Consider the following 27,219-nt stretch of genomic DNA (forward strand, 5'->3'; position numbering starts at 1 on the left):
ATCCGATAAATATAGACCTGATAGATCCTATCGATAAACCTAATAGATCCGTGTCCAGCCCAGGAAGGACGTGGAGCTGTTGGAGAGAGTCCATGGAGATGATCCAAGGGCTGGAGAACCTCCTGTGCTCAAGCTGGAGAAGAAAAAGGCTGCGGGGAGACCTTGGAGCAGCTTCTAGTAGTGAAAGAGGCTCCAGAAAAGCTTCTTTCCCCCTTTTTCCTTGCTGTTTTGATGTCCCAACCTAAAAAAAACCATCCATGGTAGGTGGGAGGTGTCTTGCAGGGGATGTTTCTGCTCTTCTTTGCATGGAAATATGAGCTGGGAGATGGATCCTTCACTGGTGGCTTTGGGGGAGGGAGGAAAACCTTCAATTTTGAAGACGACCAGAGGGGTTTTGAAGGAAAAGAAGAAGGAAAAGAAGAAGAAAAGAGGTTTAAAGGGCTGCGGAGACTCTGTGGAGAGAGTCCAGGCTTGGAGACAGGTGGAGGGAGGTGCTGGAAACGTGATCCTGGCTCTGGGCAGGGAAAAGAGCTTCGACGCCAAGAAGAAGAGCAGAGCGGGAGCAGCTGGAGAGGAGGAGGAGGAGGAGGAGGAGGGTAGGAGATCGGGGGGTAGCCGCGATGAGGGAGGGAGAGGAGAGGTGATGGGGTTGGTGACGGGGGCCAAATGGGGCGAGTGAGGGGGCCGGGGAAGGAGCAGGAGCTCGAAGAACCGTGGAGATGTCGGAGGCAGCGAGGATCCGAGCCGATCTCCTTCGTCAGAGCGCGGTGGAGCGAAGACCGAGGGTCGTTGCCCGCTGGGAACCCTCAACCACCAGGTTCACCCCCCACCTGGCCCCAGCTCCCACCTTCCCAACCCAAAAAGTCGAGAGATACGGGAGGGTGACCGTGTCCTACAGCTCCGCTCCAAGGTACGGGGGGGCTCGTCCGTCTGTCTGGAGGCTCCTTGTCCTCTTTTCCTCCACCCAGCTCCTTCCCCTCCTGATTTTTCCCCTTTCTGGGCTTCCCCATCGCTTCCATCCAGGTCTTTATTCCCTCTTCTTCTTGGCTGTTTATGTATTTCTGGATCACTTGGGGGTTTCTCCCCAGCTCCTGGACCACTGACTCTTCCTTTTAGCAGAGACACGATGGCAAATCCACTTGTGACTCTGGAAAAATCTGTAATTTCTATTTATTTACATGTGTGACACTGGGAAAAATCTATAATTTCTTCTTTTTACATGTGTGACACTGGGAAAAATCTATAATTTCTATTTATTTGCATGAGTGACGCTGGGAAAATCTATAATTTCTATTTATTTACATGCGTGATGCTGGAAAAATCTATAATTTCTTTTTTTTTACATGCATGACACTAGGAAAAATCTATAATTTCTATTTATTTACATGCGTGATGCTGGAAAAATCTATAATTTCTATTTATTTACATGCGTTATGCTGGAAAAATCTATAATTTCTATTTATTTACATGCATGACACTAGGAAAAATCTATAATTTCTATTTATTTACATGCGTGATGCTGGGAAAAATCTATAATTTCTATTTATTTACATGCATGACACTAGGAAAATCTATAATTTCTATTTATTTACATGCATGACACTAGAAAAAATCTATAATTTCTATTTATTTACATGTGTGACGCTGGAAAAATCTATAATTTCTATTTATTTGCATGAGTGACGCTGGAAAAATCTATAATTTCTATTTATTTACATGCGTGATGCTGGAAAAATCTATAATTTCTTTTTTTTTACATGCATGACACTAGGAAAAATCTATAATTTCTATTTATTTACATGTGTGACGCTGGAAAAATCTATAATTTCTATTTATTTACATGCGTGATGCTGGGAAAAATCTATAATTTCTATTTATTTACATGCATGACGTTGGGAAAATCTATAATTTCTATTTATTTACATGCATGACACTAGGAAAAATCTATAATTTCTATTTATTTACATGCATGATGCTGGGAAAAATCTATAATTTCGATTTATTTACATGCGTGACACTGGGAAAATCTATAATTTCTATTTATTTACATGCGTGATGCTGGGAAAAATCTATAATTTCTATTTATTTACAGCTCGAGAAAAATGAGAAATAGGGAAAAAAGTCATTTCCCTTCTATAGGGAGCAATATCTGCCTATAAATACGTGTAATATATAAAAATATATTATATATAAGAGCAGGGGCAGGGGGTTTGGCATCCAGAGAGGTGGAAATGCAGAAAAATTCCTTTTCTATAGGGAAATGTGTGTATAGAAATGGAGATATATATTGCATATATAGGGCTATACGTGTGCACGTACATATGCACCTATATATGACTCTGCGTGTGAATATATTGAATATTTATAAATATATATCTCGCCTCTTCGCCTGTTTGTGTGTTATTTCCACTCACAATCTCGCGTGGTTTGCGGCAGGTGCTGGTGCCAGGGTTTTATTTTCATGGAATAAGTTGAAGGATTCCATTCCAGGGTCCAGAATTCTCTAAAATGACCTAAAAAAAAGCTTATTTCTTGTCTCCAACGATGAAATTTGGAGGAGGAAAATCCATCCCTGAGGGCTGATGCTCCTGATTAGCAGATGCTGGAAAACGCGAAGACTCAAGAGGTTTAAAAATCACACGAGAGCTTCAAGTAGAGGGTGTGGAGACCCCTCCACGGTGGTTTTCCCCAATAATAGAGGTATCGGGATGGCCACAACCCATAATATAAATCAGAAACCCCTGGGAGCAGGACCCCAAGACTCGTTTTGCAGCTCTAGCTCCTCCAGTACAACCTCTGGAGTTGGGATCCCGTTGGAGTCGGCGTCTCCGCGGGGTTGGGGTCGGTCTCCGTGTAGCTCCAGATGCCTCCAAAGAGAAGACCTCCCCTTGGCTTTGGAAGCAACACCGATGGAGAGGATCCATCTGATTTCAAATCCTCCTTAGGAGAAGACTAATCACTCTCCTGGAGGACCTCGATTCCCCTCTTGATGGCAACATGAGCCCTGCCAAGCAACCAAACATCCATCACTCGCTTTTATCTCCGATAACAAGAGCTGCTCAGGTGGAGAAAACCATATTATAGACCAGCCCAAGCCCAGGAAGGTTTTGATGCAGTGGAACCTTCCAATCCAAACCTGGTTTTCTATGTTAATTATCATTCCTATTTCATGTGAGACCTCCAGAGCTGCTCTTGGAAGCCAAAAAGTAGGTTTGAAGGCGCACGACCCCAACCTAGAGGTTAATTTTATGGATTTGTGAAGCTTCCCCCCCGCCCTGAGATCTCGATACAAACTTTGTACCCGTGGTTATTCCCTTTCTCTCGTTGCTTTTTCTGGACCTCGTTGAGCCCTGGAGTTCAACCAAGTCAACTGATCCCTTGGCTAAAGCAGCGAGGGGTGAGATGGGTCTTTAACGAGAGCTCAGATGGGTTCCTGGACCAGAGCCTGCAGCAACTGCTAAGCACGAGCCTCAGGACTCCGAGCTGAGCACCGGGTCAGCCAAAAAAGCAGCCCCAGATCTGATGACCAAACTTCTCTCGCCTCCTTCCTGCAAAAATTATAGAGGTGGAGAGGGAGCCTTGAATCTGGGGGTGGGGGGAGCAAAGGGTAGGGACCGATTCCTTCTTCCTCTTCTCCTTCTCCTCCTCCCTCCTCTCCTCCTCCTCCTCTTCTCCTTCTCCTTCTCCTCCTCTTCTCCTTCTCCTCCTCTTCTCCTTCTCCTCCTCTTCTCCTTCTTCTCCTCCTCCTCTTCTCCTTCTCCTCCTCTTCTCCTTCTCCTCCTTCTCCTCTTCTCCTTCTCCTCCTCCTCCTCTCCTCCTTCCTCTCCTCCTTCCTCTCCTCCTTCTCCTCTCCTCCTTCTCCTCTCCTCCTTCTCCTCTCCTCCTTCTCCTCTCCTCCTTCTCCTCTCCTCCTTCTCCTCCTTCTCCTCCTTCTCCTCCTTCTCCTCCTTCTCCTCCTTCCCCTCCTTCCCCTCCTTCCTCTCCTCCTCTTCTCCTCCTCCTCTTCTCCTCCTCCTCTTCTCCTCCTCCTCTTCTCCTCCTCCTCCTCTTCTCCTCCTCCTCCTCTTCTCCTTCTCCTCCTCTTCTCCTTCTCCTCCTTCTCCTCTTCTCCTTCTCCTCTTCTCCTTCTCCTCTTCTCCTTCTCCTCTCCTCCTTCTTCTTCTCCTCCTCTTCTCCTTCTCCTCCTCTTCTCCTTCTTCTCCTCCTCCTCTTCTTCTCCTCCTCCTCTTCTCCTTCTTCTCCTCCTCCTCTTCTCCTCCTCCTCTTCTCCTTCTTCTCCTTCTCCTCTTCTCCTTCTCCTCTTCTCCTCCTCCTCTTCTCCTTCTCCTCCTCTTCTCCTTCTCCTCCTCTTCTCCTTCTCCTCCTCTTCTCCTTCTTCTCCTCTTCTCCTTCTCCTCCTCTTCTCCTTCTCTTCTCCTTCTCCTCTTCTCCTCCTTCTCTTCTCCTCCTCCTCTTCTCCTCCTCCTCTTCTCCTCCTCCTCTTCTCCTTCTCCTCCTCCTCTTCTCCTTCTCCTCCTCCTCTTCTCCTTCTCCTCCTCCTCTTCTCCTCCTCCTCTTCTCCTCCTCCTCTTCTCCTCCTCCTCTTCTCCTCCTCCTCTTCTCCTTCTCCTCCTCCTCTCCTCCTTCTTCTTCTCCTCTCCTCCTTCTTCTCCTTCTCCTCTCCTCCTCCTTCTTCTTCTCCTCTTCTCCTTCTTCTCCTCCTCTCCTCCTCCTCCTCTCCTCTCCTTCGTCTCTCCTTCTCCTCTTCCCCCCTAACGCCGAGGTCTTCGTTACCAGTTTAAAGAAACCAGACACTGCCGAGTTGACCTCAGGCAGCCGGCTGGTTCCTGGAAGAGGAACGCCCACCCGGGGCTGGATGCCAAACATTCATGTTCCGTCTTCTGCCGCCTCCGTGAATTCAGTCCTCGCCCCCAGGAGAGAGGCCATGGCCGCGATGTTCCTCCCTGCAAACCTCCAGGACGAAGCCACTTGTTCCGTCTGCTTGGAGTTCTTCAAGGACCCCGTGTCCATCGAGTGCGGCCACAACTTCTGCCGGGCGTGCATCGTCAAGAGCTGGAAGGACTTGGAGCTGGATTTCCCCTGCCCCCAGTGCCGAGAGGTCTTCCAAGAGAAGAGCTTCCGACCCAACCGGCAGCTGGCCAACATGTCCGAGATCATCAGCCACTTCACCCTCCGCGGGGCCAAAGGGGCCGAGGAGGAAGGACTCTGCGGGAAGCACCGCGAAGCCCTCAAGCTCTTCTGCAAGGACGACCGGAGAACCATCTGCGTGGTGTGCGACAGGTCCCGGGAGCACCGGCCGCACGCCGTGGTGCCCATCGACGAGGCATCCGAGGAGTACAAGGTACTTTGTCTGTCTGTCTGTCTGTCCTGAGAAAACACCCTCCAGCTCTTTCTGCCTCTTGGAGGCACCGTGTGTTTCATAGAATCATCACCAGGTTGGAGAAGACCCATCGACTCCAACCGTTCCTATCAAACACTAAACCCCATCCCCGTGTAGCTCAGCTTTTCCACGCTTAACCTCACCCTCAACCACCCCGCAAAGAGCCTCTTGCTGCTTTCCAGCTTTCCAAAGACCTGGAAACCCCTTCTAGACGTGCAAACCCTCCCGCGAATCCATCTCGGCAGCTGGAGATGGAACACGAGATGGAGCTTCTCCTGGGCTCCTGCCTTATCGGTAGAGCGAGAGCTCGTGGAGCAACCACCTCGCAGCTATTTTAGGGCTGGGCGAGCGCCCAAGGATGAATTTAAATTGTTAATTCCAGGCTGAGCTTTCCTCGTGCCAAGAGCAGAGGGTGGGGGTGGTGGCAGCAGCCGATGCCAACCTCGTATCTTCGTCTTTGCTGGGTCTACGTGAAGCTGGGGAGGTCCTGGAGAGTTGTAGACGTTGGGGTTTGGAGGAGGGATGGAAGAGCTGAGCCAGAGCGTTCCCCCTGTCTTCTCCTTGCAACCCTCCTTGGCTTTGCGCGGCTCCAAAACTCCGTGCAGGCAGGAGAACGCGGCGAAGAAACCAACCTCAGCGAAAGAACCCAAAGCTGGTGGCATCTTCTTTCTTCGTTCCTAGGAGAAAATCCAAGGGCGCTTGGATTTCCTGAGAAAGGAGAGGCAGGAGCTGCTGGAGTTCAAAGTGAACGATGACAAGAAAACTCAGGAGATGTTGGTGAGCGGGGGCGGCGTTTGGGGTTGGGAGGGATGGAAAGGGGGTGAGGACCTGCCAAGCCACCTCATCTCTTCCTTCCCACTGAAAAAAAAAAGGGAAAATGGATGGTTTTCTCCTTTTTCCATCATCAGGGTTGGCAACGCATCAGCTGGGGGTTTAGGAGACCAAAGGGATGGGTGGATTGAGACCTAGGCTGGCTCCTCTTCCCCACCCGTTGTCCCTGGGGCAGCAGAAATCCCTCATCCCTGTGGAATTGACACCTCTCCTAGACCATCACGGCCAAGACAAACACCTTCGAGTGGCTTTCGTCCCTCCGAGATGGGACAAACCCACCCAGGCCACCATCAACCCACAGTTCTGCTCCACCAACCCCATAAAACATCATTATTGCCACGACGTGATGGATTTTCTTCCAGCTGGTGGGGCTCGAAGCAGCTTCAACCGTGGGTTCTGCAAAAGGCAGAGCGTGTAGGACCTTTTTTTGAGAGCCTGGTGGACCCGTGGTGAAGAGCAGAGCAGAGTGAGGCCACTAAAACACACTCTGTGCCCCTAAAAGGTGCATTTCTTGAAGAGAAAATCTCATTCCACCCCAGGGTTTGTCTCGGAGGGGACAACCAGGATGTGAGAAGAGCTGGGAAGCTGGAGATGGTGGCAGAGCAGGGACTTGGGTTTATCTGAGGACTTAGATGCCCCCAGGGGAGGGTTAAATGTTGCTCCTGCGTAGCCCCTTCTCCTGATTTGGCTGGTTCTACCATCAGATGCCTCGTTTCCTTCCCAGAAAACCATCGAGACCGAGCGCCAGAAGCTCCTGGTGGAGTTTGAGAGGCTGCGGCAGTTCCTGCACGACCAGGAGCACCTTCTCCTGGGGCAGCTGGAGAAGATGGAGAAGAGCATCGCCAAGAGGCAGAACGAGAACATCACCGACCTCTCCAAGGAGATCGCGCTCCTCAACAAGCTCATCACGGAGCTGGAGGAGAAAATCCAGCAGCCCATGCTCGAGTTCCTCAAGGTGAGACGGTAGCTATGAAATTAACCTTCAGGTTCTGAGTCACCACCCTTCCTCATCCTTTTTTTAAACGTGTTTCTGGAACGTGTGGTGGGATTTTGAGGATAAATCTCCTTTTAAACTCCACTTTTAATGAGCAGATGGTTCATGGTGGTACCTGAAAGCCCTGAGATCTCCAGCAGGAACACGATCTCTGGCTCAGGAACACCTTGAAACAGAGGTGTCCTCTTCATATTTAACATCCTCTGATGAATTGTTCTACCTTGAGTTTGTCTGGAGCTTTCTAGCACCCACAAATTCCTATTTTGAGGCGTTCGAAGCTGAATTAGACCTTGCACGAAGAGCCACCACCAGCCATCCTGGTTAGATCCTTAAACTGAGCAATTCCAGGTCTTGAGGGGTTTGAAACGCAGGAGTTTCCAGGACAAACGTCCGCTCCTCTGGTTTTAAAGCACTCGAGAGGGGTTGGAAGGGAGTGGAGAAGCCCACGGAGCTGGATTCAGCAGGACAAGGCTCCTCGCCAGCTTTCTCAGCTTCAGAAGGTTGGCAGAGGTGGGTTTTGCGAGTCGAAACGAGCTCTTAACGAAGCCGGAAAGTATGAGGGAGCGAGCAGATGGAGCCCAGGTATTGATTGCATCGCAAAGCGAGAAGCTGGAGCTCGTCCAGCCCTCCCCGTTACCTCAAATCTCCCGCAGAGCTGGAGCGGAGCTGGAAAAAAAACCAACCCCAAGCTGCTCATCCCGAGCTTGAGTCCCAGCCCCTTGCGAAAGGCACTGGGTGATCTTCTTTGAAGTGACGAGGGGTTAAATCGAGGCGATGGAGCTTCCAGATTTGCAGAGTTGACTCCCCTCCCTCTTTGAAAACCCTGCAAATATTTGCTGATGGGTTCAGTCCTTGGCCAAGGGTGAGAACTCACCTCACGTGGTTTTTTCTCACCAACCAACACGGACAACAAACGATTTTGCAACGATAAGTGGGGGTTTGTGACGAAGCCGCGTTGAGAATCCTCAGTGAGCTCCAAAGTCCTTTTTAATTCCCTAGGAGGTGGCTTCAAACCCTATAAAACGTACCCACCACAGTCTGTGGTGACAAATATCTCATGGGTTTCTTCTCCGTGAACGTTCCCCACGTCGTAACTAATTATTGAGGGTCTTTTAACCTATCGTTCACCTCCATAATTCCTCCTTCCAGAAAGAAATTCCTCTCCAATGTCCCAGGGAAGGATGAATCACTTGTTGGAGGCCCCGTAAACTCTTTTTCGTGGTCACTGGACCATGAAAGTCCAATTATCATGGAGATGGAGATGTGCAGGTTAAATTCCAGCTTTCTAGGTGGCCAGGTTGAGGGACATGGTTTAGTATTTGATGGGAATGGTTGGACTGGACAATCTGATGGGTCTTTTCCAACCTGGTGGTTCTACGATTCTATGATTCTAAGTGAAAACAGATGATCTCCCATTAGCTCTTAGGCAGGTAGATACTTCCAGGTGTCCTTCTGTATCTCATGGGAGAGGTTGATAGGACCTTCTCAGAAGTGGGAGCCCAGCAAAGAGACCCTAAGAGCATCTCAAAGCCTGCCAGATACCTACATCTGCGTTTACAAGATCTGTAGTCAAGTAGTCAAATAGGAATCAGAGAGATTTTTGCAGTCACCACCCTTGAAGATGCTCCCAAGTCAACTGGGCAAGGCCCTACGGATGAGACACCTCCAAAGGAACCTTCCAACCTCAACCACATCACGACTCTATGGGAATAAAACTAGAATATTTAATATAGGACCTTTTGGAGGGCTTGGAACCTCCCAGAAGCGGATGAATCTTTCGTTGCTGCGACCAGTTGGGTGGGATTTGATGGGACCGTGGGCTTCCAAATCTAGAAACAAGTATCTGAGGCATCGATCCATGTCTACTTGTTGCATCCGTGAGGGATGGTCCTTCTGATTGGGTTTAATGGAAGGAATGGTCCTTCTGATGGGGTTTGATGGAAGGAATGGTCCTTCTGATGGGGTTTAATGGAAGGAATGGTCCTTCTGATGGGGTTTAATGGAAGGAATGGTCCTTCTGATGGGGTTTAATGGAAGGAATGGTCCTTCTGATGGGGTTTAATGGAAGGAAAGGTCCTTCTGATTGGGTTTAATGGAAGGAATGGTCCTTCTGATGGGGTTTAATGGAAGGAATGGTCCTCCTGATGGGGTTTAATGGAAGGAAAGGTCCTTCTGATGGGGTTTAATGGAAGGAAAGGTCCCTCTGATGGGGTTTAATGGAAGGAATGGTCCTTCTGATTGGGTTTAATGGAAGGAATGGTCCTTCTGATGGGGTTTAATGGAAGGAATGGTCCTTCTGATGGGGTTTAATGGAAGGAATGGTCCTTCTGATGGGGTTTAATGGAAGGAATGGTCCTTCTGATTGAGTTTAAAGGAAATTTCTTTCATCCTGAGCCAGGGGAGACGAAGCCCACGTGGCCCAGGGGTTTCACTTGGTCTCTCTTTTTCCTTTCTAGGATGTGATGAGCATCATAAGCAGGTACGAAGCGCTGCTTCTCCTCTTCTTTCATGATTTTTAACCCCACCAGCACTATTTAAAGGTCAATATTTGCAGTCCAGATGCTAGAGGGCGGCACCAACAGAGATGGAGCTGGACTCCTCCTCAGCACAAGCCCTGGGTCTATTCCAACTTCACGGAAAGTTTAGCATGATCACAAAGTCTTTTCCTCCCGAGAAGTTCCATCAAAGGTCAAGCAAGACCAGGAACCCCAAGTCACCTTGTTCTCCTGCCGTGGCAAAGGTTTAGGCACCAGACCAGCTCCAAAAAATGAGATTTAAGCTGCAGGAGGAACAGTTGAGTGGGGAGAACGCGGCACAAACTCCTTTCTCAATGATCAGTTGGAGGGGGAGCTCAAAGCTGACATCCAAATCCTGGTGTCCTCAACCCAGAGGGGTCGAAATCCTGGATGAACTTCCAATGGGATCATGGAATCGTAGATAATACGGGTTGGAACCATCTCAAAGATGATCTGGTTCCAACCTTCTGCCTCGAGCAGGGACTCCATGGGGCGGGATGTGGTGGAACGAACGAAAAGTAGGGGAAGAACGATGATTTTCTTATCATTTTGAGTCTTTTTTCCTTCGCAGAAGCGATGAGGTGAAGTGCAAGAAGCCGGTGCCGGTGTGCACGGACATGAAGATGCACATCTGCAACTTCTCCCTCAAGACCGTGGTCCTCGAGAAAGTCTTGAAGAAATTCAGAGGTAGGTGGAACCCAACCCCGGAGAGGATTCAAAATAGTCCTGGAAAAAGAGACGAGGAGAGCTGGAGGTGCTGCAGGTACCTCAAGGTCATGAAATAGGAGAATAAATAGGACGTGAAGATGATTTGTAGAGGAACACTGGAAGATTTGGGTTTTTCAGCCTGGAGAAGACTCCAGGGAGACCTTAGAGCGACCTTCTAGTATGGAAAGGAGCTCCAGAAAAGCTGAGGAGGAGCTTTCGATTAGGGAGAGCAGGGATAGGATGAGCTGGAATGGTTTGGAGCTGAAAAGAGTTGAGATTGAGATGAGATTTTAGGTTTTTCTGTGAGGTCTTGGTCCAGAAGTCGTGGTCGCTCCATCCCTGGAGGTGTTGAAGACCATGTTGGGTGGAGCTTGGAGCAACCAGATCCAGTGGGAAGTGTCCCTGCCCATGTCAGGGGTTGGAATTGGATGGACTTTGAGGTCTCTTCCAACTCAACCCATCCTGTGAGTCAATAATTTGCATTTCAAACCTTGCAATGATGCAGAAAAACCACAAGATGGTGCTGAAGGATTTGGAAAGGAAGAAATTGGAGCTCAAAGAGAGGAAAAAACCCTCTAAAAGCAAACAAACTCTGCCCTGGAGCAATAATTGGCTTGAAGAATCGTGCTGAGAGTTTGAAACTCATAATAGAAGAAGACCAAAACACGCCAGGGCACGATAAATAAGGTTTAAATAAGTCCCGTGTTTTCTTGATGTCCAGATGCACTTTTTTAAAAACTAAAAAATACAAATTAAATTATATTTAGGAGGAATTTGTGTCCCTGTTGCCCAAGGTAGGAGATGAAATTGCTCCATCCTCAGCTCTTGCTCCTGTTGCATCGACGTTGGCGAAGCCGGAGACGCCGTGTGGGTGCAAAGATCCTCGGAAAGGAGATTCCTGGGGTTCCCTCTGGCTCTCTGGGTGTTGCCGTTGACTCGCTTTGTCTCTTCTTTTCAGAGAACCTGCAAGACGAGCTGGGAAGAGGCGAGAAAGGTAAAAGGCGACTAGCGGTCACTGAGGTTGGGATGTGGTCACTGAGATGTGGTCACTGAGGTTGAGATCTGGTCACTGAGATGTGGTCATTGGGGTTGGGATGTGGTCATTGAGGTTGAGGTGTGGTCATTGAGGTTGAGTTGTGGTCATTGAGGTTGGGATCTGGTCACTGAGATGCGGTCATTGGGGTTGGGATGCGGTCATTGAGGTTGGGATGCGGTCATTGAGGTTGGGATCTGGTCACTGAGATGTGGTCATTGGGGTTGGGATGTGGTCACTGAGGTTGGGATGCGGTCATTGAGGTTGGGATCTGGTCACTGAGATGTGGTCACTGAGGCTGGGATGCGGTCATTGAGGTTGAGTTGTGGTCATTGAGGTTGAGATGTGGTCATTGAGGTTGGGATCTGGTCACTGAGATGTGGTCATTGGGGTTGGGATGTGGTCACTGAGGTTGGGATGCGGTCACTGAGGTTGAGATCTGGTCACTGAGATGTGGTCATTGGGGTTGGGATGTGGTCATTGAGGTTGAGGTGTGGTCATTGAGGTTGAGTTGTGGTCATTGAGGTTGGGATCTGGTCACTGAGATGCGGTCATTGGGGTTGGGATGCGGTCATTGAGGTTGGGATGCGGTCATTGAGGTTGAGTTGTGGTCATTGAGGTTGAGTTGTGGTCACTGAGATGTGGTCATTGGGGTTGGGATGTGGTCACTGAGGTTGGGATGCGGTCATTGAGGTTGGGATCTGGTCACTGGGGTTGGGATGTGGTCATTGAGGTTGGGATGCGGTCATTGAGGTTGAGTTGTGGTCATTGAGGTCAAGTTGTGGTCACTGAGATGTGGTCATTGGGGTTGGGATGCGGTCACTGAGGTTGGGATGCGGTCACTGAGGTTGGGATGCGGTCATTGAGGTTGGGATGTGGTCATTGAGGTTGGGATCTGGTCACTGAGATGTGGTCATTGGGGTTGGGATGTGGTCATTGGGGTTGGGATGTGGTCACTGAGGTTGGGATGTGGTCATTGAGGTTGGGATCTGGTCACTGAGATGTGGTCACTGAGGTTGGGATGTGGTCTGGTGATGCTCTCCAGCTCGAGCTTTTAATTATTAAAGTTCTGAGTCACTATCCCTGTCGCTTGTGTCACCAACAGAGGACCTGACCCTGGACCCCGACTCCGCCAACCACCTCCTCATCCTCTCCGCCGACCTCAAGAGCGTCCGGATGGGCTGCAGGAAGCAGGATCTCCCCGACAACCCCAAGAGATTCGACACCAACTCCCGGGTCCTGGCCAGCACGGGCTTCAAGTCGGGGAGACACTACTGGGAGGTGGAGGTGGGCGCCTCGGACGGTTGGGCCTTCGGGGTGGCCAAGGAGTCCGTCCGCAGGAAAGGGTTGACTCAGTTTTCTCCTGAAGAAGGGATCTGGGCGGTTCAGCAGAACGGGGGGCGCTACTGGGCGGTCACCTCGCCCCAACGCACCCCCCTGTGCCTCGACCAGAAACTCAGTAGGGTCAGGGTCTACCTGGATTACGAAGGAGAAGAAGTCTCCTTCTACAACGCCGACACCATGCAGCACATCTTCACCTTCAACGTCGCCTTCCGAGAGAAAGTCTTCCCTCTTTTTTCCGTCTGTTCCACGGTTACCTACATCAAACTGTGTCCTTGAGGCTTCTCCGCGGACCTGGTGCCGTGGATGGTGCCTGGACAGCAGTGACGGGTGCGAGAGACTCAAATCAACCACTCAACCTCGTTCGTTGGTGCTTAGGGAGGAGGAAAAACATCACGAGGAGGGTCTTCAGGTCGAGTTAGAAGAGCAAACGGCTACTTAAACCATCAGGGATCCCCCAGAAGGTTGTGGTCATCGTCTTAAACCCACCTCTGAACCAACCTGCTTCTTCAGCAAGAGGGAAACTACTGGTAGATGCCTCCAAGGCTGATAAGGGATGAGTGTTGGGTCTAAGAATCAATATTAGAGCCAGTGAGAAGGTTGGGAATGGACCCTCCACCCCTTTAGAAGCGTCACTAACCCAAGAATTAAATATTTAGTGCGTGAACGTCCTGCGGGAAAGGTGGAAGGGTGGGTGCCTGGTTCCTTGTTCCACCCGGTGCTCCTAAAATCTGGGATAATAATCGCAGCCTGAAGGGTTTTTTCGTGATGTTGGGACGGTTTGAGCTGTTCCAGGTGATTGAAGCCACGTGGCCACCACGGTCTGATCCATCTTGGAGCCAAGTTTGGGTTGAAAATTCCTCTGGGAAAGACCGAAAGGTGCTTTTTGGTGCGTGTGAAGCAGCAGATGTTCGCGTCGTTCTGGTGTCTTCGTCCTACTGGATGCAAACAAGACCCTTTCTGGATTTTGGTGCTTCTCTATAACCCTCCTGAGGTCTTCTTGGTGTCCATGGAAGAACCTTTCAAGGTTCTTTTGCTTTGCTCGTTGACTTTGGGTTCCCTCAAGCTCTTTTTATTGCTTGGTTCTCATCAAAATCACCCCTTTTACCTCCATCTCCTGTTTTCTGGAAACTCTTATTCCACGCAAACATTGAACATGTGGTTTGCTTCGATTATTTTTGCTTTTGCCAAAAGAAAAAAGCCTTTAAAAACATAACAAGCATGTTATTATCCAGAATAAATTAAAAAAACCCTCAATTTCTGGGTTTTCATGCCCTTGGTTGGCTTTTCAACCTTTTCTAGGAGACACGTTCCACCTCTGTAGGAAACAGGGGGAGGAGGAAGGATTTTTGATCAAGAATAATGTTTTCTTGGTGGTTCTAACATGAGAAAATTGAATTTCTGTGTCTGGTTGAGCTTCATTTTTAGCTCAAACCTTCTGGTCAACCCCATGTCAGCTCCAAGGTTGAGGAATTGTGGGTTGGATGAGTGAATTTCCTGCTTTTTTGGGGTTTTAACTCTGCAATTGGAAATATCCAAGGCCAAACAGGCCAGAAGTGGAATAATTCCATGAGAAAATATCTTTAACCCCCAAGAAAACAGTTGGAAACTGAGTCAAGAGGAGCTTTCTCCTCAATTTTATGGATGGATCTTCCCACGTTCTCCGTTTTCAGCTGGTGGGTTGCTTCTATTTGTATTTTTTTAATGAATTTGGCTTTAAATTCCAATTATTTAAAGCTGTGGAGGTTCTCATAAAGGCCAAGATGTGATCAGGTGAGTAAAACAGCTGAATTTTCTGAGCTCCACCCATTGCTGAAGCTCCAGAACTTGTATAAATAAATAAAAATCCTTGGAATGATGAAGGTTTGGCAGGAGAGGTGTCACGACTTGGTGTTTTTCTTCTCTTTACGTGAGAAATTTTACTTCTGGAAACGATGGGGAAGCAAAAACCATCAGCTGAGCGGAATGGAAATAAAATATGAAGGTGCCACCCGAGCTCATCTTCTCCTCTTCGTTACTCCCAGCCGCTAACGAGCTGGAGAAACAGCAGAATTGGGGGGCGGAGGGTTGTCCTACTCAGTATTTAATTAAAAGAACGAGTTGAAGTGGGAGAGGGGGCGATGGGGCGTTCACCTCTCCTCGTTAAGGATGAACCCAACATCTAGATATTTCTCAAATTAGGGCTTGGTCAGGAGCTGGAAGGAAAGACCAAGCTGATTTTTGCTCCTGGACAACGTTAGAGGAGAGACAAGGGCGTCACGACCAGAGTTGTTCAACGTCAACGTGGAATTTCCTTGTTCCTTGAGCTTTGGCTGCGTGTCCTGCTAAAACCAAGCTGCTGGAGGTGCCCAGGTTGAACCTCTGAGGCTTCTGGATAGGGGATCGGAGAGAAGTTGGTGCTGGTTTCTTCTCCCAAGGAACAAGGATGAGAGGAAACGGCCTCAAGTTGCACCAGGAGAGGTTTTTCTTGGATTTTGGGAAAGATATTGGGGAAGATTCCATCACCGATGAGAGGGATGGTTGGACTGGATGAACTTAGAGGTCTTCTCCAGCCTTAATCATTCCATGATTCGATGTGCAGGTGGTTTCACACTCTCCTGTTTGTCCTTGCGGCAGCAGAGCTGGTACCGAGGGAGGGTTTGAGGGTGCTGGGGACAGAGGTTTGGGGGAGCAACATCAAGGATGGAGGCTTGATGGTTTGAGGAGGTGATGGTGAGGATGGAGGCTTGGGGAGGTGACGGTGAGGATGACGTCTTGGGGTGGTGATGGTTTGGGGAGGTGCTGATGGAGGTTTGAGGAGGCGACGGCGAGGATAGAGGCTTGATAGAGGTGATAACTTGGGGCTGGGGCTGGCTTGAGGAGCTGATGATGAAGATTTGAAGCTGATGGAGCCTTGGAGCTGATGCCACCACCCTGGTGTCACCTCCGCTGGCCACACCATGTGGTGTCTTCTCCATCCTGGCTCCATAGCTCAGGGGTTAGAGCACTGGTCTTGTAAACCAGGGGTCGCGAGTTCAAATCTCGCTGGGGCCTCACATGCTTTTACTTTTTTTCCTCTTTTTCTCCCCAAAACCACTCTCGTTTTCTTCCCCACCAGGACCTGCTGGAGCCACAAAGAGAGGGGAGGGGAACCAAAGCGTGGGCGGAACCTTTTTGAACACGTTAAAGAAGCAGGTCGGGACCCCATTCGAGGTGGCTCGTTGGTCTAGGGGTATGATTCTCGCTTTGGGTGCGAGAGGTCCCGGGTTCAAATCCCGGACGAGCCCGATCCGCCATTTTTTTCCTCAGTTTCCCTGATTTTGAGGTTTATTTCCTTTATTTTCCCCTTTTCTGCGCGTTTTATTTTAATTTCCCCCCTTTTGAACAGGATTCTGGTGGTTTTTTCCTTGTTTCTTTGTTATTTTTTCCAGTTTGACGTTTCCACTTGGAATTTCGTTGTGATTTTTGGAGACATTTGAGGAGTTTTGGAGGCATTTGAGGAGTTTTTCGTGGCGTTTGAGGCTTTTTCATGGCATTTAAGGGTTTTTTTGTGCCGTTTGAGGAGTTTTTGTGCCATTTGAGGATTTTCGGTGCTTTTTCTATCTGTTACGTTGCTTTTTCCTCATGTCTGAGTGGATTTTTGTGAGATTCAAGACTTTTTTGAGGGGCTCCTTGGGGGGTTTTGTGCCTCATTTTCAAATTTCCTTCAATTTGGGGAGAATTGGTTTGATTTGAGTTAATTTTTTGGGGGTGTGTGTGTATTATTTCGCTTTTCCCTGTTTTTTTAGTTAGATTTGATGTGGGATTTTATTTCTTTTGGGTTTATTTGGAGTGAGTAGGGGGGTCGTGTGTGTTACTTTTGTTTTCCCTGGTTTTTTGTTGCTTTTTTGGATTATTTTTTGTTGATTTTGGTATTTTGGGATGCATTTGTTTCACGCTATTTCCGTTTTCCCTGTTTTCTTTTTGCATTGGGTGTGTTATTTTGATTTTCCTTGGGTTTTTTCCTCATCTTTTGGGGTGTTTTTTGTTTCTTTCAGTATTTTTTATGCATTTGTGTGTGTTATTTTGAATTTCCTTTGGGTTTTTTGTTACTATTTTGGGTTGGCTTGTTTCTTTTGGTATTTTTTATGCATTTATGTGTGTTATTTTGATTTTTTTCCTTTTCAGCGGGGTTTTGGATTGAGATATTTTTATTTTGGTGTTTAGGGGGAGCAGCTTTATGTGTTATTATGTTTTTTCCCTGCATTATTTTGCTTTTTCCTTGTTTTTTGGTGTGATTTTGGGTTGGTTTCTTTTCCTTTTGATGTTTAGGGGCGCAGCTCCATGCGTTATTGTGTTTTTCCCTGCGTTATTTTGCTTTTTCCTTATTTTTTTGGTGTGATATGGGGTTGTTTTTATTTCCTTTTGATGTTTTTTTTGGGAAAATGCATATTTTATTTTGAGTTTCTCTGTTTCCTTGTGGGATTTAGGGCTTTTAGTGTGTCTAGTTTGAGGATTTGTGGTATTTCTAGGGGTCGGCTTGGGGGTCACTAATTTTTTGGGGTTAATTTGAGTGATTTTAGCCTTGGGGGGGGAGACCATTAGCACTTTTTATTATTTCTATGGGTTTCTGTAGTGTAGTGGTTATCACGTTCGCCTAACACGCGAAAGGTCCCCGGTTCGAAACCGGGCAGAAACACTTTGTTTTATTTTATTTTCCTTTTAATTTAGAAAAAAAATATTCCATCAGCGCAAAAAAAAAAAACACCAGTATAAATCACTCCAAATCCTCCGTTTTCTGAGCAAAACGCTTGTATTTCAGTTTTATTTAATTTTTGAAATATGAGGATGGAACGGAAAGAGGGGACGCGAGTGGCTAATGAATAATTGGGGGTTAAACGCTTCCAGGGAGGAGGAAAAGAGGGGGAAATGGGAAGAAAAGGGGAATTAGGGAAGGGAAAAGGAAAAAAAAGGGAAGGAAAAGGCTTCCTGGCAGCGGTGGGATTCGAACCCACGCCCCCGAAGAGACTGGAGCCTTAATCCAGCGCCTTAGACCGCTCGGCCACGCTACCCAGATGAAAAAGTTCTTCCTACCAGGTTCCTCCTCAACTTCATCCTCCTCCTCATCCCAGTTTCACCTCCTCCTTCTCTTTATCCCAAGCTCCATCCTCATCCCCCCTTGGTAGAGAAGATCTTGGAGGTGCTGGTGGAGGAGAAGCTCCAAATGAGCCCAAAACCATGAATTCACAGCCCCAAATCCAACCAGGTCATGGGTTGCATCCAAAGAACTGTGGTCACCAGAGCAATGGAGAGGGTTCTGCTCCTCTGTTCTTCTTTTCTGAGACCTCAGCTGGAGGGTGGTGGCCAAGTCTGGAATCCTCAACCTCAGGAGGAGATGGAGCTGTTGGAACGGGGACAGACGAGGCTACGAGGATGATCCGAGGGCTGAAGAACCTTCCGTACGAGGACAGACTCAAGGGGGTTGCTCATCCTGGGGAAGAGAAGGCTCCAAGGAGACCTTACAAGGACCTCAAGGGGCTCCAAGAAAGCTGGAGGGGCACTTTCTACAAAGTTTTGGGACGATAGGACGAGGGACAATGGTTTAAACTGGAGAGGGGCAAGTTGAGACTCGACACAAGAAGGAATTTCTTCACGGTGAGGGTGGTGAGACCTTAGAACAGGTTCCCCAGACAAGTTGTGGCTGCTCCACCCCTGGAGATGATCCAAACCAGGTTGGATGGGGCTTGGAGCCCCTGATCCAGTGGGAGGTGTCCCTGCCCTGTGGTTGAGGGTGGAACTGGCTGAGCTTTGAGATCTTTTCCAACCCGGAACCTTTCCAGGACTCTCCGATCAGGACACGGGGGACGTGGAGAAGCAAGAAAAGACCTTTTCCCCGTCCCTGGGTGGGCTCGAACCACCAACCTTTCGGTTAACAGCCGAACGCGCTAACCGATTGCGCCACAGAGACACGTCAAAAAGGCTGAAAATACAGAAAAATGATGCAAAAATTAGCTTAAATCCCCAAAAAATTAGCTTAAATCCCAAAAAAATTAGCTTAAATCTGTTCTTTTTTTCAAAATAAACCAGTGTTTCCTGCATTTAACTCCCCCAGGAGCACAAAAAATATAATAAAAAGGGAGGAGAAATGAGCCTGGAGCAAAACTCGGCTTTATTAAACTGTTCTCGGCGTCTTCTCCTCGATCAAAAGTCCCTCCACAGATTTCTTGGAGCCCCTTTTCATGCTGGAATCTGCTCTAAGGTCTCCCTGGAGCCTCCTCGTCGTCGACCTCAACTCTCCCGGCTTGTCTGGTTCCTCCCATCAAGCTTTAGGGTCGCGTTTTTCCCACCACAACCGACTCCCGGCTCTGTTCTCGGCTTCAAAAAGCGCTCGGGGACCTTTCAAATCCCTTTTTCTGCGGTGACGCAACCCCTGGAGGTTCCTCTTCGTGGTCTTGCACCGCAGCTGAAGAGCCACCTCCTGCCCCAGGGTCTTGGGTGCTCGTTAGTGGGTCCTCGTTACAGCTCTTAGTATCAGGAGTCCTTCATCCACTTAATTATGCGATAGCACCTTTCGGAAGGGTGGTAGAACCTCCTTTGAAGTGATTTGAGGTCAACCAGCCAAGCTCATAACTGCTAATTGCGATCGCTTTGTGGCTGGTTAATTAGCACCTGTATTTAATTGCTTGAAGCCAGTTCAAGGCTTTGTCTCCACGAGGCTTGATGAGAATCTCTGAGGTGTAATTGAGCCCAACCCTTTCCTGGATGGGACGTTCCCCACTGGTTCTTTCCCTATTTCCTCGAGTGAAAGCTGCTCCTCAGCTTCTTGGCCTGGAGGAGACTCTGAGCTCTTGTCCTCCAGCTACGAGGAGTCAGAGTGAGGTTTGTGTTTCATGGGAAGGGAGAGGAATTATCCGCAAAGCAGCTCGGTGATGGTAGAGAAGGTCTCGTGTGATGCCCTCAGCAGCCCCTCTTGGGTTTCCTTTGGCTTATTTATCAATCCCGTGGAAGAAAAAACCTTCACCTGCAGCACAGATGGAGTTTCCAAGACCATAAAATTAAGGATAACGATTATTAGTGAGAGGAGAATCGTGGTTTGGAGTGGAAGGGACCTCCAAGTCCATCCAGTTCCAACCCTCCCACTGGATCAGGGGCTCCAATTCTCATCCAACCTGGCTTTGAGCATCTCTGGGGATGGAGCAACCTGGTCCAGGGCCTCCCCACCCTCACAGAGAACAATTTCTTCCTAAAATCTCTTTTCATCCTCCCCTCTTTCAGCTGAAAACCGCTCCCCGTTGTCCTCTCCTGGCCCTCATTGATCAAGAGATGCTCCCAGAGCTTTTCTGGAGCCCCTTTTCATGCTGGAACTTTGAGCCGAGCTCGATGGGTGGAAGAGACCATGGGTGATGAGTTTCTAAAGGAGCGAAATGATTTCTGAGCGATTTCTCTCTGGGGGAGAGACGAATCGTAGCATCCCCAGGTTGGAAAAGACCTTTTGGCTCATCGAGTCCAACCGTTCCTATCAAGAAGGCACCTTGGACACAAGAAACTGAGAAATCTCCACTTTTATTCCATCTTAACGATCTCCAGACCTTTGTACATGAATAAATTAGGAAGAGTGAGTCGTTAGAGTCATGAAACCAACTTGGACATCACTTTTTTTTTCTAATACCCCCTCCTAACCCCATTTAATGTTTAACCTGAGAGGTCTTGGTCCTCTGTGATGATAGAACTCCTTGAATTTTGCCTTTCTATGAGCTTTAAGGTCCCTTCCAACCCAAAATATTTAGTGTTCTAGCTGCTGCTGAGCATTGCTTGGAGAAAAAAACAGGTCTACGCCCCCCAAAGTGCCTTCAAATCCTGCTGGTGGCACCCAGCAAGCCCGGCCTTCAAAGGGCTCAGAGATCTTCCTTCTGGAGGAAGCTCTGGGCTTGGTTCCACTCCCGTTCTTCGTCCAACATCTGAGCTTCGCGGCTGTCGTGGTGGATGTTGCTGGCGGCCCTGATCGCCGACTTCAGGGAGGACTCGATCCAGCCGTGGGGCTGGGCCGTGTGTTCTCCCGCAAAGTGCACCCTCCCCTCCTGCTTGAAGAGAGCCCACGAGTAGTCGGTGAACTGGTACGGGGTGAAGTCGGCGAAGGCCCCCATGGAATATCTGTCCAGGTCCCACTTCTGGATCACGTACTGGTCGCAGGTTTTCTCCAGGTAGTCCTTGCTCACGCGGTGGATCTCCGAAAGGTCTTGGTAGACCACGTCCAGGCATTCTCCGTCCGTGAGAGCGTGGAAAAAGTCGGCGTCGTCGTTGACGGTGTAAGAAGCCAGGATGACGCCCACCTTGGCGGTGAAGTTGTGGTTGGGGTAGTAGATGAAGCGGGACGGGCGGTCGGTGATGGATTGTCCTCCTCGGATCCCGTCCTTCTCCCAGAACTTCTCGCTGCAGGCCAAGGCGATTTTGGAGGCGCTGGCGTAGTGGATGGAGCGGAGGGCGTGGGCCTTCACCGGAGAGAGCGGAGGGAGGAACTGGATGTGCCGGGTGGCTTTGGCGGTGGAGGTGACGAGGACGTAGTCGGCGATGAGCGGGGTCGGGGCCAGAGCATTCGGACCTTGGTAAGACACGTGGACTTTGTTCCCTTTGGTCATGATCTTCTCCACCGTGCAATTCAACTGGATGATGTTGGGCAAGTCCTTGCGGAAAGCTTCGGGGAGGTTGTCAAATCCTCCTGTGATTTCATCGAAACTGGAAGGAGGAAGAATTGGGAGGTGAGGGAATCACAGAATCCTGGGTTGGGTTGGATTGGGTCGGGTTGGATTGAATTTATTGGATCGGATTTATTGGATTGGGTTGGATCGAATTTATTGGATCGGATTTATTGGATCGGGTTGGATCGAATTTATTGGATCGGGTTGGATCAAATTTATTGGATTGGGTCGGATCGGATTGGGTCGGATCGGATTTATTGGATCAGGTTGGATCAAATTTATTGGATCGAATTTATTGGATTGGGTTGGATCGGATTTATTGGGTTGGATCGGATTTATTGCGTTGGATTTATTGGATCAGGTTGGATCGAATATATTGGATCAAATTTATTGGATCGGGTTGGATCGAATTTATCAGTTTGGGTTGGATCGAATTTATTGGATCGAATTTATTGGATCGAATTTATTGGATCGAATTTATTGGATCGGATTTATTGGATCGGGTTGGATCGAATTTATTGGATCGGGTTGGATCAAATTTATTGGATTGGGATGGATCAGATTGGGTCGGATCGGATTTATCGGATTGGGTCGGATCGGATTGGGTCGGATCGGATTTATTGGATCAGGTTGGATCAAATTTATTGGATCGGATTTATTGGGTTGGGTTGGATCGGATTTATTGGGTTGGATCGGATTTATTGGGTTGGATCGGATTTATTGGGTTGGATCGGATTTATTGCGTTGGATTTATTGGATCAGGTTGGATCGAATATATTGGATCAAATTTATTGGATCGGGTTGGATCGAATTTATCAGTTTGGGTTGGATCAGATCGGGTTGGATCGAATTTATTGGATCGAATTTATTGGATCGAATTTATTGGATCGGGTTGGATCGGATTTATCGGCTTGGATTAATTGGATCAGGTTGGATCGGATTTATTGGCTTGGATTAATTGGATCGGGTTGGATCAGATTTATCGGCTTGGATTAATTGGATCGGGTTGGATCGGATTTATCGGCTTGGATTAATTGGATCGGGTTGGATCGGATTTATCGGATGGGATTAATTGGATCGGGTTGGATTGGATCGGATTTATTGGGTTGGGTTGGATCGGGTTGGGTTGGAAGGGACCTCAAAGCCCATCCAGTTCCCCCCCCCTTCCACGGACACGATCCTTTGGGTCAGGAGGGCCCGTTTCAAACCTCTAAATACCCGTGAGATTCCTTCTCGAGAAGGTTCTTCTCTGGACCAGCCCAGGGTGGGATTTGGTGTCGGAGGCATCGACTCACCTGCTGCTGTTTGCGAAGATGTCGAACGCCGAGAGCGAGGAGAGGAAGGACACGTAAAACCCAGAGTCCTCGTTCAACAGGTCACCGATCATGTCTACGGCTCCGCGGCTCAGGTTTCCGACTTTAATCAAATACTCCTAGAAGAGCCAAGACACATCCTGATGTTGCCACCACAGGTAGCGCTTGTAGCTCCTTTATATCCCAAGCCAAAACTCATCCCCCGTGTCTTACTCCTGCTCCTGGTTTGCTTAAAGCTTGAACCAGAAGGATTTTTATATGTAATTTGTTGCAGGAGATCAACGTCTCCTCTGGTTTTGTGCAACGGAAGCTCTGGAGATGCAGGAATCATGGATTTGGGGGTGGCTGAACCCCCGCCGAGATTAATGGATTGCACGAAAATGCAGTGAGTCGCTCAGAAAATCCTCTTCAGTCCTTGATGTTTCATCACGTCTTCTTGAAAGACCCACGGTGGAGGAACGTGGCCAATCTAAGTGACCTTCTAGAGCACTTCCAGCCCCCCCTGCTCCTCTCCTGCTCTAATAATTCCTCCAAATCCACCCTTGGGTCCTTCTAGGGAGGGTCTAGAGTGGTTCAAATCCTTCCTCAAAGTGAGGTTGCAGGGAAATGAGGTCGAATCTCAAGCTCCAGCTCTTTACCTTGGTGGAGAAGGAGTCATATTTGGCGAGATATTCCTTGCAGTCCACGGACTTAAACGTCTGGAAAGCCTAGAGAGGAAAAAAAATTGATGTAGTCATGAGGAAAAGTGCGTTCCCCAAAGTTCTGCTCCAAATCCTGTTGGGATTCATCTGGATTTTTTAGATTTGGGGTTGGGGAACCCTTGGGGCTCAGCTAGAGCTGGTGGATCTAGAGCTTTGACCTCAGATTTTGGGTTTTAAGGGCCTTGGTGTAGATTTTTCTGCCCTCGTCCACGTCTTGGTGGGTTTGTCCTAGAGAAAAGAGGTCTTGGGTGGAAAAAGGGGGGGGTTACAAATGAGACTTTCTGCTTTTCCTTCCACAAGGACCCAACTCCAGCTCAACCCATCGTTGCGTCTTCCTCGACTCATCGTTCAGGTGAGGATCCAACCACGGAGAGGCGGGAAGAGCTTCGATATCTCCCGGATGAGCCCCACGTACCTTGTCCAGCGCTTCTCTAAAGAGCTGGTTGGCGCTCTTGCCTCTCTCCGAAGGCTTCACGGGGTAGTTGAGGACGTCGGGGTTTTGGGTCACGTCCTTGACTCTCACCCGGGAGCCGTTGAGGAAGTACCAGGCGTTGGGGTCCATCAGGTGGAACGGGTTCAGCTTCAACCCAAACTTCTTGATGTATTCGCGGACGAGCCTAGAAAAAAAAGAGGAGACCCCGTGAGGTTAAGGGCTTCCAAACAACCAGATCCTGGCCACCAAAACTTTAGAGAAACATAGAAGACTTGACTTTATCTAGAAACCGAAGCCTTTATCTAGAAACCGAAGCCTTTATCGAAACCAAAACTTCATAAACACTTTCCTGTTGACTCTGTTGATGTGACCACACGTTTCTTTGGAAGGTGAGTGGAGATTTCGGGTTTTTAAGCTGCATTTTGGCTGATGACCCAACCATTCTTGACCTCCCCCATCTCACAGAGCCCGAGCTGGATCCTCCCTCTACCAGCGTTGGTGGGAATTCATCCCTCTTGGAATCGTGGGATGGTTTGGGATGGGAGGGATCTCAAAGCTCATCCAGATCCAACCCCCTGAGGTCTCACCAGAGGGTCAGATCCCCTGCTGGTTCCACCGGTTTGGACGCAACCTGAGATATGGTTGGATTTTTGGGGCTCCAAGAGCACATTTCCAGCTCGTGTGGAGCTTCTCCTCCACCCCAAGTCCTTCTCTCCCAATCCCTTCTCCATCCAACCTTGTATCCACTTGGAATCGCCCCCATCCAGGTGGAGAACCTTGTACTTGGCTTTGAACCTCATGAGCTTCGCGTGGACCCACCTCAACAGCCTCTCAACAACACCTTCTGACCTCGTGACCTCCAAAATAAGGACGTGATGTGACATTTAGAGGTTTTACTTCCTTCTTCCAACTCAAAGACAGGTGATCGTGTGGGTTTTGACCCTTTTATGCAGCTGCGAAGCTCCGGGGGAGGAGATGGAGCCGGTTTCTCCTTCCTCCTGCTGCTCTACAGCCACCTCCGAGTCCTCAGCTCCATCTCAAACCTCAGTTTTGCTCCTCAAAAGGATTTGATTCCTCGTTCAGGAGGTTACCTGTGCTTGTCGGGTATGCGCATGGCTCCCAGCTCCACGTACCAGCCCCGTCCCTCTGGTCGGTACGTCTTGATCCGTCCGCCGACCCGGCCGCTCCTTTCCAGGATGGAAACCTAACATCGGAGATTTGAGATGTTCAGGCAACGGTTGCTTTGAGGAAACCAAAAACGAAGCAGGTTCGGTCCTTCTCCTCCAGGGACCTTTCCAGCTCCTTTTCTCCTCGTCTGGAGCTGCTCGGGGTTGTTGTGCCCCAAGTGCCTGGTTGAACCTCATCCTGTTGGTCTCAGCCCACGGATCCAGCCTGTTCCGATCCCTTTGGAGACCCTCAAAACCCTCCAGGAGATCCTCCCAGCTCAGCGTCACCCCCAAACTCTCTCAGGGAGCCCTCGATGCCTTCATCCAGGTCGTTGATAAAGACACTGGACCCAGCCCTGAGCCCTGGGGACACCACTTGGAACTCGTAACCAACCATCTGTGGATCCAAAGCCCAACTCCTTCTGCTCATCCTCCTGCAGGAGGTTCTCCAGCCCTCGGATCATCCCCGTGGCCTCCTCTGGACTCGCTCCACCAGCTCCTCCCCGTGCTGAGGGCTCCAGAACTGGACACGGGGCTCCGTGAGAGCAGAACGGAGGAGAAGAACCTCTCCCTCTCTCCTGGTCCCACAGCTTTGGACGCAACCCAGGACACGGTTGGTTTCCTGAGCTCCAAACACACGTTGCCAGCTCCTGAGGAGCTTCTCAAAGAGCTTCTTTGCTTCATTTTTGAACATAAACATCTAAATAGGGTTAAAGCCTCAGAGCTTCCTCCTCCTCCCACCTCCATCACCCGCTCCCCTGAAGATCCTTCTCTCTTCTCCAGGCTGGAAGATCTTTCCAGCAGGAAATCAAGCCCCAGGAGCCCTTGTGGATCTCCTGGAATCACTCACCGTGTGACCAGCATCTCGGAGCAGCTTGGCTGCCGTCAACCCGCTGATTCCGGCCCCGACGATGACCACCTTGGCCGGGCGAGTGGCGGGTTGGAGCCCGTTCTTCGCGATCTTCAGCAGCTCCTCGTAGTCCTTGTCGTGAAGACAATAGTCGGGGAAGACGGAAAACCTCTTGGCGCTCACGAGACCCACCAGGAGGAGCGCTTGGAAGAGGACTAAGGAGAGAAGAAAATGAGGAGAAGGGCTTAACGCAACGGAGACACGCGGCCACCAGCACGCGAGTTCGTTCCTCTGAGGACGTCGACGTCCAAGCCCTGAGGAGCAACATCTAGATCTTCTTTCCAATAAGGCGGCGGTGAGGGAGATCTTTAATTTCTTGAAGGAGAAATCAAACCCCTAAATGATGCTGAGGGACGTGGGTTAGTGGAACATCCAGTTCCACCCCCTTTCCATGGGTAGGGACTCTTCCCACTGGATCAAGGCTCCAAGCTCCATCCAGCCTGGTCTTCAACATCTCCAGGGATGGAGCAGCCACCCCTTCTCTGGTCTCATCGCCCTCACAGAACGTCCCTTTGTAGGATCTCATCTCGATCTCCTCTCTTGCAGCTCAAAAACGTTCCCTTCATCCCATCCCTGGTCGCGAGTCCCCTCCCAGCTTTCCTGGAGCCCCTTTCGGCTGCTCTAAGGTCTCCCTGGAGCCTCTTGGTCTCCCTGGAGCCTTTTCTTCTCCAGGCTGGACAACCCCAACCCTCAACCTGTCCTCATCCAGTAGATCCTCCAGCCCTTGGATCATCTCCGTGGGCTCCTCTGGACTCGCTCCAACATCTCCACATCCTTCCCATGCTGAGAACTCCAGAACTGGACTCAAAACCATTATTATTATTGATTAGATGGAGCCAATATCGCGCTGGAAGATGAACAGAGAAGATCGAGGGAGACAGATGATGGGACTTCTCTGTTTATTGAAGGAGATTTAGTTTCTGAGATGCCCTTTCAGAACATCCGTGTCCACCAGAGCAGACACAACATCATCACCTTCATTTTTTTTTTTTTTCATTTCGAGAAGAAACCACCCCGGGATTTTCCTAATTTTGGTTTCTCTTCCCCGAAATAACTCCGGGGCCGCTTTCGGTTTCTTTTCCTTCGACCCAAACGCACCCAGAGAAGAAGAAAATGGAGGTTTGAAGACCAGTGAAGGGTTAGAAAGGATCTGCTGCAACTTGCATTTTTTCTTCAAAGGAAACGGTATCGATGTCGATAAAGCCGCTTCCATTTTCTTGACCCAACTCTCCTGCCCTG

At 49.2% G+C, this 27,219-nt stretch overlaps 3 protein-coding genes and 5 non-coding genes across 8 annotated transcripts in view; 4 read left to right on the top strand and 4 right to left on the bottom strand.

Annotated features, from left to right (window-relative positions):
• LOC138734342 (zinc finger protein 585A-like) overlaps positions 1-27,219 on the bottom strand; it is a 352,271-nt gene that overhangs the window by 312,453 nt on the left and 12,599 nt on the right. Inside the window, exon 5 of the mRNA XM_069881950.1 lies at positions 17,528-17,541. Coding sequence (XP_069738051.1) covers positions 17,528-17,541 — 14 coding nt within the window. The remainder of the gene's footprint in view (positions 1-17,527; positions 17,542-27,219) is intronic.
• LOC138734350 (E3 ubiquitin-protein ligase TRIM7-like) lies at positions 720-14,784 on the top strand. The gene is made up of 8 exons (XM_069881961.1): positions 720-910; positions 4,777-5,341; positions 6,062-6,157; positions 6,936-7,166; positions 9,662-9,684; positions 10,293-10,408; positions 11,388-11,423; positions 12,568-14,784. The coding sequence occupies exons 1-8, from the start codon at positions 720-722 to the stop codon at positions 13,080-13,082; spliced, it is 1,773 nt and encodes a 590-aa protein (XP_069738062.1). The 3' UTR covers positions 13,083-14,784.
• On the top strand, positions 15,764-15,836 carry TRNAT-UGU (transfer RNA threonine (anticodon UGU)). Its single transcript has one exon. It is a non-coding gene; the product is annotated as a tRNA-Thr (tRNA).
• TRNAP-UGG (transfer RNA proline (anticodon UGG)) lies at positions 15,998-16,069 on the top strand. The gene has a single exon. It is a non-coding gene; the product is annotated as a tRNA-Pro (tRNA).
• TRNAV-AAC (transfer RNA valine (anticodon AAC)) lies at positions 17,388-17,460 on the top strand. Its single transcript has one exon. It is a non-coding gene; the product is annotated as a tRNA-Val (tRNA).
• TRNAL-AAG (transfer RNA leucine (anticodon AAG)) lies at positions 17,752-17,833 on the bottom strand. The gene has a single exon. It is a non-coding gene; the product is annotated as a tRNA-Leu (tRNA).
• On the bottom strand, positions 18,656-18,729 carry TRNAN-GUU (transfer RNA asparagine (anticodon GUU)). Its single transcript has one exon. It is a non-coding gene; the product is annotated as a tRNA-Asn (tRNA).
• Positions 20,322-26,248, bottom strand: IL4I1 (interleukin 4 induced 1). The gene is given in 7 exon segments (XM_069881927.1): positions 20,322-21,494; positions 22,753-22,889; positions 23,409-23,477; positions 23,887-24,088; positions 24,996-25,108; positions 25,921-26,151; positions 26,153-26,248. Coding segments are annotated over 7 exon segments (1,686 nt in total). The 3' UTR covers positions 20,322-20,656.

The sequence above is a fragment of the Phaenicophaeus curvirostris genome, unplaced genomic scaffold (assembly GCF_032191515.1).
Source record: "Phaenicophaeus curvirostris isolate KB17595 unplaced genomic scaffold, BPBGC_Pcur_1.0 scaffold_73, whole genome shotgun sequence".
Taxonomy (NCBI): Eukaryota; Metazoa; Chordata; class Aves; order Cuculiformes; family Cuculidae; genus Phaenicophaeus; species Phaenicophaeus curvirostris.